We start from the raw sequence: 9,365 nt of genomic DNA, 5'->3' as shown, positions 1-9,365 counted from the left end.
TTAATTAACTATGATTAAATCATTAATTAGAATTAATTAAATTCTTATACGAATTTACCAAAAAAAAAAAAAAAAAGTTAACCAGTTATACAATTTGAAGGTAAAATTTCCCGTTTAAAGCGGATATCCTAAACTTTGTATTATTTAGAAATAATTAAAAGTTTGACTTGTTTTCAGCAAACCTCTTAAATTTTGTATTATTTTTGACAATTTTTCCTTTATAATATCAAATTTATAATGATTTTACTAACATATAATTAGATATATTAATATAAGTCATTTCTCGACATGTGTGTTTAGCCAAAGTGTAACACTTATTAAAACACAGAGGAAGTAAGAATATACCAATTTACGTAATTCTTCTGGTTTGACAAGAAAAACAGTTAGATGTTCTAGTTTTAGATTAATATAGGTGAAAATTACATAAGGATGTCAAAAGTTTTGGTCCTTTTTTGGTGGGTTTAATAGATTGACTTGTTTTTCTCTTTTAAATGAGCCAATGAAATTTATTGTACCAGTTGGAATTGAGATAGATCCTTCGGGTATTTATCATAACATGGTAATTGGGTTTGAAGGTTGCTTAAATAAAGAACATAATCGACATCTCTACAACCTTTCTTTAAGAAAGGAAAGGTCCCTCAACGAGCTAAACAAAGCATGGTCAGGAGCAAGGAAGAAACATCCACTCACGCAGATCTCTGTGATGCATATAAACCATACAGATGCGTGTTTTACAGTTTCTTGTACAAATCACTACACAAAGCATTACAATTTCTTTCCAGAATACAAGGATATGCCACTTTACAATTTCTAATACAGCAAGCTCTCTTTGCTTTTGTGGCAGATTAACTCTAATACATACTTGCAAACTAATCCTCTCCTTGCTTTTCTGGCAGATTACCACTACTACATACGTGCAAACTAAATCCTCATTTATACGTTATTCACTTGAGCAATGTGTGCAACATTGCAGATCTCAAAGGGAAGGAGTAAATGCGTGGCATATCCACTAGAAACCAGAATTCATCATATACAACTACCTCGTCTTCGCCAAACCAACCAAACACCTTCAGAAGCCAACATGTTATAACCACTCTAATGCACGGAAATCTAGATGTTTCACCTTCTTCACAACCATAGCTTCAAGACAGCAACATAATAGAAAGGCCATGCCCTTTCTGCTACCTTAAGACACTCTAGGCACAAACCCTAACATTGCCTTATTCATTTGAATAGTTATAATAATATTCAATAAAAAAAAAGAGCGAATCATAATCATTGTCGGTGTCCTTCTGGCAAGGCAACCACATTATGAAATGGTACTGTCCTTTTTGGCATGGATCCATCTTCACTTTCATCATCATCAAACTCAAGGAGATAACTGCACAAAAACAGTTTATTTGCAATTAAAATCAGTCATCTATGAGATGTCAAATCAAATATAATTAATTTTTCCTGAGCAAACTAATTAATAATCCTATATCAGCGTATTCCTCAATGTTCAGACTCAAATAGAATTACAAATTGTTTCACAGTCTAGCTACCCAGAGAAATACAATTTCCATTTGAAATTTGGGGTAACAAAATCGAAGCAGCAAATTATTCTCCTACTCCGCCTAAGACACACCCCTCCCCAAACCTAAAATACAAAAATGTAACAAATAATGCAGCAGAGGTAAAACAATGCCATAGTTTCTCAAGTGCATCTACATATTAGATCATTCTACATTAGCATCTCTTGTCCTTTTTAGTTTCTTCAAGCAAAACATAGAATTCTGCAAATTCAATCTATTCACCAAATGAAAATTTTTGAGGAGGCAAGATAATACTCACTCATCGGTCTTCCTCTGGAAAAGGTAATATGGACCGCAATAACACCACACCAAGAAACAGTGATATGAAGCCAATCTCAGTCAGATACATTCCATGATATTTGGCTTCTTAGATTAGAAGCTGCAGTTTTTTGTACAGGATATAAAGAAACCAAAATAACGATTGATTTGATATACCTTGCGATTTGGATTCACTACTGTTGCTTTGTACAATGCTGTTGTACCAGGATACACAGCCAAAACTGCTCTGCCAGGAGGGAAGTCCAGAGCAGTAGAAGGATCATTCCGTTTGGGGAAAGGTATGATATGTGATGCAGGAAGCTTATATTTTCTATACAAGGGAAAAGCAATTTTATTTAAATATGCGAAACAAGCAATTAAGACACATTAAGTATCAGTCAAATATATACCAAAAGCAAAACATGCAATCTAAGCAGGGACGTAAAAGAGGAAGCAATTAGCTCACTGCCAACATACAAGGAAAAAGAAAGCAGTTGCCATAAATCGGGGGCATGGAAGCTATGATACTTCAGAATATGTTCGCACTAAAAGTGAATAAATGCCCAGATGCAGGACAACATCATCATGGAGTTCAGAACCAAAGGGAACATAATAGGCAGCTAAATCACAAACAACTCAACACAATGAAGCCAATAGATTTGGTTTAGAAAAATATTCACCAATAAGAGGTACAACTTATCCCGTACACTGAAACTGATTAACTGATCAGTGTAGGTACACATTCCTATTTTACAAAATATGAGGAAAGCTTCAGAAGCCTGCATGTTCTCTTGCAGTAGAATTTTCAAGAATCTAAAATAGCATTAAGCATATCAAATCAACAATTGAAGCTTCCATGAATCAACAAGGCTTACAAATGTCAAAACCTATTTTATGTTTCATATCTTTAAACCAAAACAATTTATTAATCAGCCTATGAATACATTATTCCAATCCCTTCAACACCTGTCGATTTCTAATGCAGTCAATCGTCCGCAATTTTTTGGCCTTTTATTATTAATGGACTTTTGATGACTAATTAAGCTATGATTTCTTCCGTAGTAATGTAATTGAAGTAAGCTACTTATTGAATTAAGGGTTGATTAAAAGCAGCAGCATGGTTATAACAGTTACAACACCAGCCCACAAAAAAAAAAAAAAAAAAAAAAAAAAAAAAAAAAAAAAAAAAAAAAAAATTCAGGAGCATTTTGTAGAGAGCATGGGGGTAATGTTATTGGGACGTTATGGTGTCTTTTAACATGAATTCAGCACCGCAATAAAACATAACAGTCACTATATTTACAGTATTGTCCAATAATCAGATTACATAATAAATCATTAGCCAAATCAACTTCATAAGTAATCAATCAAAATACATTTTAAACATCATTATTCTATGGTAATTGTGGTAGAATCTTCTTTCAATAATATGTGTGTACTTCAATTGCAAAATTGAGATTCAGCTACTTATCTCAGTATTAAAAACTCACAGCAAAACTGAGTTATAATTATCAATTGATTGAAAAAAAGACATTGAATGCCTACCTCAAAACAATGACCTCTTACTAGGGTAGAGTTTAAAGCACTATAACAAGACTTAGAATTTAAATAAAATCAAAAAAATCAGGAGCTCCAAAACATGAAAAATATGGTTTAATGGACATTGACAGTTTACTATAGCACCTATCCCAATTGCAGATGCAATATGTAATACTTAACAAAACCACTCAAACACTCAAAAAAAAAGAGCAGCACAAGAAATTGATATTTCAAGCTCCCTGATTGACCACAGTTCCCCACTGTGCCCAACAGAAAAGAAAGGCATTTAAAGGTAATTTAGAAATATAAATTTTCTTGGAGTTTATCATCCTTTTTCAGTCCGTACAAAATCCTTAGATATCTCCTCCAACATTGGCAAAATGAAAGATTTTAGATTGAACAAATTTCAGCAAGACAAGAACAACAGTGGAATAATGTAAATTGAACTTAAGGGACAGTATTTGATTTTTTTTAGTGAAGAATGACTAAATAAAATTCAATATAAAACCTATATAAATTCACTTTTAATAATAATAATAAGCCAAGTACCATAAGTTGGCAATGATACCAAATGGGCCCTAAATTTTCTTGCAATAGTCCATTATTTTAACTTTCAACTATCTTTATAACTTGACTTTATGCATCGTTCAACGAAAACATCCTATTTTCCAGGGAAGTTTTCAACAAGTATCTCCCAAAAGTAACGAGTTCCCATGATATAGAATGGTTGACATCAAATACTGCACACTGTGGATCCAATGAGTAGTCTGTGTAGGCTACGATGGTGATAGAAAATAAATTTGCCTGTCCTTTTTTTTATCTTTATCTACCATGTAAAGAAATAAAAAAAAAGGCATGCAATCAGTTCATATTCCCCAGCATTTAGAATGGTAAAAGCCGACATTCATGAAGGTAGTGAAGTATCATTATTCGCCATATCAAACCAACCAGGAACAGATATGAAGTGGGCTACCTTTGGCCACCACCCTCTTCATCGTCACCAGGTTCCTCATCAAGCACTTCAAATCTGAGATTGGAAAAACGGAGAATTAGAATATGCTGAAATAGGTGTAGAGAATTGTTTAAAACTGCAGAAAATAACAAGCAACAAGTGTTGAAAATGACTAAGTGGAAGCAATCACAGAAAACTTTACTGGAATTAGCTACTAAAACCAAGTGTCATGTCAAGAACCTACAATATATTTTACAACCCTAATCATTTTCCTTAAAAGAAGTAAAAACTGTTTTGTTAGCATATCAACTACAAGGCTACAACAATTTTTAAGTTGCCTATGCTATAATCGTTAATTTTTATTCAGGAAATTTGTGGACTGCATCCACCTAAGCACCTTCCTGCCATAAGTTTACCCAAGATAATTATATAAGCAAGCAAGTGATGCAACCTGAGACACAGAAGTGTAGATTAGGAAAAGAAACTGAGAATTCTTCATTAAGGTCAGGTGAGAGAATAAGCAAAGCATTCAAGACTCTTTGAAATTGGTAGAGTACTCAACCTGAGGTCTTACAACCTTTGGAGATCATATGCTCTCTCTCTCTCTCTTTCTCTCTCTCTCTTTCTCCCTCTCTCTCTCTCATTGCAACCACTTCTCATTGCAACCACTTAAACAACACTGTGATATAGTGCTAACATGATGCATAATCATCACCGTGATTACATATTTACAACGAAAACCTCTATTCAAAACCTTGCCTCCTCCCAAAGGAGGATATTGGGGATAAAGGCCTGCTTTCACTTCATCCCCTTAATCCATTCCCATTCCTATGTACCAACTACCAAAGATAGATTTTGAGTTAGTTAAGCATCTCACTCTTAGTTCTCTCTTCTCATTGCCATGTACCTATAGAATCATGAGAAATGTTCTCCTTTACAATATGAATCATCCATAGCTCATTCAATCTCACTGGGAAATCATGTGTTACTTCTAATCAAGAAAACAGCATATATGTTTCCTAATTGAACACTTGTGCAAGGGTACAATGAACACCAAGATATCATGCCCAAACATAGTGCTCATGAGGGCTTATTTAGTAAATGGAGACACCATGCCCAAATGCCAAGGTGCTCACTCAAAAGATATGGAGTTATGGTAATCTTTGCTCCTAAATTAGTTGTGGATTATCTATAGAGAAACAAAAATAGCTTTTGCAGCTTATCCAAAACTGGTACAATATGGCAATATATATACTTTGAATTTAGCAAAGGCAAATAACAGATCATTCAAAAACAAGGTCTTATAAGTAAGATTTAACTCACTCTCTTGTTTCCCTGTCATAATGCATCACTTTCACCACAATATACTCGTCCTTCTCTGTTTCATCTGTTGTAACCCTAGCTGCTACCTGAAGACACATCAGCCCAGTACTAAGATCTTAGAAGAAATCATTTAAAACTACCCGGATCCCCTTTCTTCGGTGCTGACAACAAAGAACCAGAAATGCCCTCGCCCGGGAGGGTGCGGAACATTCAATGTACAGTAGAAAGTAAAACGGATATATACCTGTTCACCTTTCAAACTAGCAAAGTTATCAAGTTGGTTTCTCATGGAAGGAGAGACCCTTGGGATATCAGAATCATTTTTCTTCTGTTTCTTCTTCTGCTCATTACCTTCTGCAACTCAAAATCAGAAATAAGGAAACAGTTTTCTATTTTTTTTGGTTTTTAACAAAATGAATACTTAATGCTAAACAAAAAGTAAATTTACTTCTTTCATGACAAAATATGAGTTATACAATATGATGCTTTTAGAATTGACAAGTCTCTTATAAACTAGTATTCAAGTATGCCAACCTTTTGTTTGGGTAAGTTTATCTTTTGACTAACAAAATACCAACACCTACTCTTGGAGAAAATTAAGAAAATACATACACCCATCCGGGAGAAAATTAAGAAAATACATACACCCAAACCGCACGCTAAGTCCCAAAAGTAAAACAATTTAGGTTTGGTAAATTAAAGGTGAATAATAAGAAATTTAAAAAAGGAAAAAAAAAAAAAAAAAAAAAAAAAAGTTGGGCATGATTCAAATTTAATCATCCTTTTAAAAGATATATCACAATTCACAAGGGAGTTTCAGAGGAAGACTAAAATATGAAACCAAAACAATAGAAGAAAAAAAATAATGAAATGAGACTTTTTATTGGGGGACAAAATTATTGGGTGAACTAGGACATTTATTTGGGGACTGAAAAGGAATATTAATAAAAAATTTAAGTCAAAACATATCATGTCCTAGTCCTATCCTATGTTGTTTCATTTTTCAAATTTTACATTAAATTGTTGCTTTAGACACACCTTAGGGCTTTTAAAGAGTGATGTTTAGCGAAAAGGCCAAGCTGTTATAGATGAATAATGTACACACCTACTCTTCTTCGTTGCTGCCCAGGCGGCCCAGGAGGGAGCAAAGCATCCAGCTGACTTAGTAAAACATTTGATACTCTGTAGGGTTTAACCATATAATCAGCTCTTCTAAAAGTATCAAAAAATAAACTTCCATACTAAAGCTTAGGCAAAATGCTTGTTAACATATAGCTAATGATACGTACCTCACTTCAGTTTCAGCTAGTTCCTTAGCTTGGATGTACAAGTGCTTAAGCTTCGATAAAGATGTGTCCCCAGGCTTCTCAACTACTTCAGGATCTGCACCAAAGTAATCACCATTTATTCTTTAAATAAAATGTCCTGAGTTTCAACTTTTCACTAACAAAACCAAGCACCTTCAATAGTATTTTAACTTCAATTAAAGCACATCAACAGGTAGCTCAATCAATCAATCAACAAGTAGCTCAGTAAAAATAAAAAATAATATTTCAAATTACCCTCTTACATTGTTACCTTTTTTTTTTTTAAGCGTTTTCCATATGATAATAGAAGCAATTTGCTGTTTACGATTATTAAAAACCACTTTCTTTGGGATCTGTTTAATTTGTGTAGTCAGCAATATTATATGGAACTCCTACTCCACTATTTTTTCTACCAATAATTAATTACATCATTTACAAGGGTGTAGAATCTGTCGGTGATTTACAAATGGAGGGTCTATTGCATTAAGCAACTCGAACAACAGTTAGCTTTTCCAATTGTTTTCATTCTTATAATATCGAAATAAGATGGACAATATACTTGCTCACAACTACAAACCCATTCCAATTTGTTAAAACAATTCCAAGAGACTGCAAATACATCTAACTCAACAGCAACAAAAAAATGCAAAGATAGGATTAAACGTGAAACTGATACATGACTAAAGCTTTCATCTGATCAATCATGTATAACTCTAAACATCGAGGTCATATAAGGTCACATGAGCTTATAAATTTTCCTACACTAGTAAAAGAAAGGATAAAAGACTAAATTACAAAAGAGTGAAATGAAGTTAACACCAATGAGCTTATAAATGAACCTGACCGTGTGTTTGCACTTTGGCCTCTTTTTGTTTGATGTAAAACATTTTCAATGAAAAATTAGTTTTCATAAAAAACATAATTCAAGGAAAACCACACTTGCAAAATAGTTTTCCTTTGTTTGGTTCTTACAAAAGATAAAGAGAAATTAAAATAGGGGTGGAAATGTGGAGATGGATGAGAGGAAAGTAAAAAGGAGATAGGGAGAAGGGAGGAAAATGTGGCTTCCCTTGTTTTGTGAAGGAAAATGTTTTCACCATTGTCCATGCAATTTTCCACCATTGAGAAAATTATTTTCCACCCCTTCACAAACCAAAACAAAGGAAAATGGGAAATAATAGGGAAATCAGTTTCCATGAAAACATATTAAATCAAACCAAACGGGGCCTTTATCTCTTGTATCATGCTCCCAAAAAGTTCCATTGGTCTATTTATATGACAAAAAACTTCATTGTGCAGCTAAAGGTTACTCTACTTGCTGCAACCAGAAGGACCTCAATACAAAGTATACAAAATAACTCACTATAAAAGTCTCCATAAATAAATCTTAATATGTCACCTTGACCTCTATTTATACAATTCCCTAAGACCAAAAATCTCAAATCATATTCACAAGACATTATTCCAGAAGCCCTCTAAGGATAACCCCCCGAAATCCTAAGAGAATTTTCATATGTTATGCAATACTTCTCATGATTTCACATATTTAGCCAAAGCAATATCACAACATGTTCAGGGCATTGGGCGTCTCAGCCTCCTCGACCAAAAAAGACCCGAAAAGTTTCAATTATGAAGAATAAAAAGTTATGCTTCACCATTAACAAGTATCCATCAATCCACAAGAGGATTTCTATCACAAAGTTCTATGATATCCTCCAACAGGGAATTATAAGACTTTTCATTATATCTCAAGGAACTCTTAACGCTTCAATCAAAAGCCAAAGTCATAGAGTATATTACCAAAAAAAAAAAAAATACCCAAGTTTGACACTTAAACATGTACCCATGCTAGACACAAATAATTATTGGAAAATAATACCACCATCGACGGTACCACGTAATTCTTAAGCCCAAACCAAACGCATAGGAGTTGATCACATTATTATTTTTCCAGCCTTACAACCATACTAACCGGCCACTCTATAATACCATATTTGAGTAATCGACCAAGCTTTTCAATTTCAATCAGAAATTAAGCGGCACAAAACAATTACTAATAATTACCCTTACATTTCAATAAACCATATCAAATTGAAATTGATCAATACAATATTGAAAAAAAAAAAAAAACATAAAACAAATCAAAATAAAATAAACAGCTAAAATTACAGAAATTAATCATATACTGAAACTAAAAGGAGAGAACAATAACACACTGGTTTGGAGCTTCTTATGAAGCTTATTAATATCAGACAAAATTTCTTCCTGCTCTTTCCGAAGGCGGTCGAGCTCCTTCGAGTTGTCCAGAATGCTGGCAATTTCCGATGTAGACATTGTTGGTAAACTCTTCTTGCAATTGTACTATACTTCCTCTCTTTTGTATTTTTTCATTTGATTGAATTTATAAACTGC

At 33.5% G+C, this 9,365-nt stretch overlaps 1 protein-coding gene across 2 annotated transcripts; it reads right to left on the bottom strand.

Moving 5' to 3' along the window:
- Positions 1 to 917: 917 nt before the first annotated feature.
- LOC145572162 (SAGA-associated factor 29 homolog A-like) lies at positions 918 to 9,365 on the bottom strand. Of its 2 annotated transcripts, none has more exons than XM_081631182.1 (9): positions 9,170 to 9,365; positions 6,936 to 7,029; positions 6,752 to 6,828; positions 5,891 to 6,000; positions 5,647 to 5,732; positions 4,345 to 4,398; positions 2,010 to 2,163; positions 1,834 to 1,847; positions 918 to 1,381 (listed from the first exon to the last, which is right to left on the bottom strand). In XM_081631182.1, the coding sequence occupies exons 1-9, from the start codon at positions 9,285 to 9,287 to the stop codon at positions 1,276 to 1,278; spliced, it is 813 nt and encodes a 270-aa protein (XP_081487308.1). In that variant the 5' UTR covers positions 9,288 to 9,365; the 3' UTR covers positions 918 to 1,275. The 2 variants fall into 2 exon arrangements, with proteins under 2 accessions (XP_081487308.1, XP_081487309.1); XM_081631183.1 differs by having other exon boundaries at positions 5,891 to 5,997.

This window comes from Chenopodium album, chromosome 12 (genome assembly GCF_948465745.1).
Source record: "Chenopodium album chromosome 12, dcCheAlbu1.1, whole genome shotgun sequence".
Classification (NCBI taxonomy): domain Eukaryota; kingdom Viridiplantae; phylum Streptophyta; class Magnoliopsida; order Caryophyllales; family Amaranthaceae; genus Chenopodium; species Chenopodium album.
Note: the sequence above shows the minus strand (reverse complement) of the source record. Positions and strands in the feature narration are given on the sequence as shown.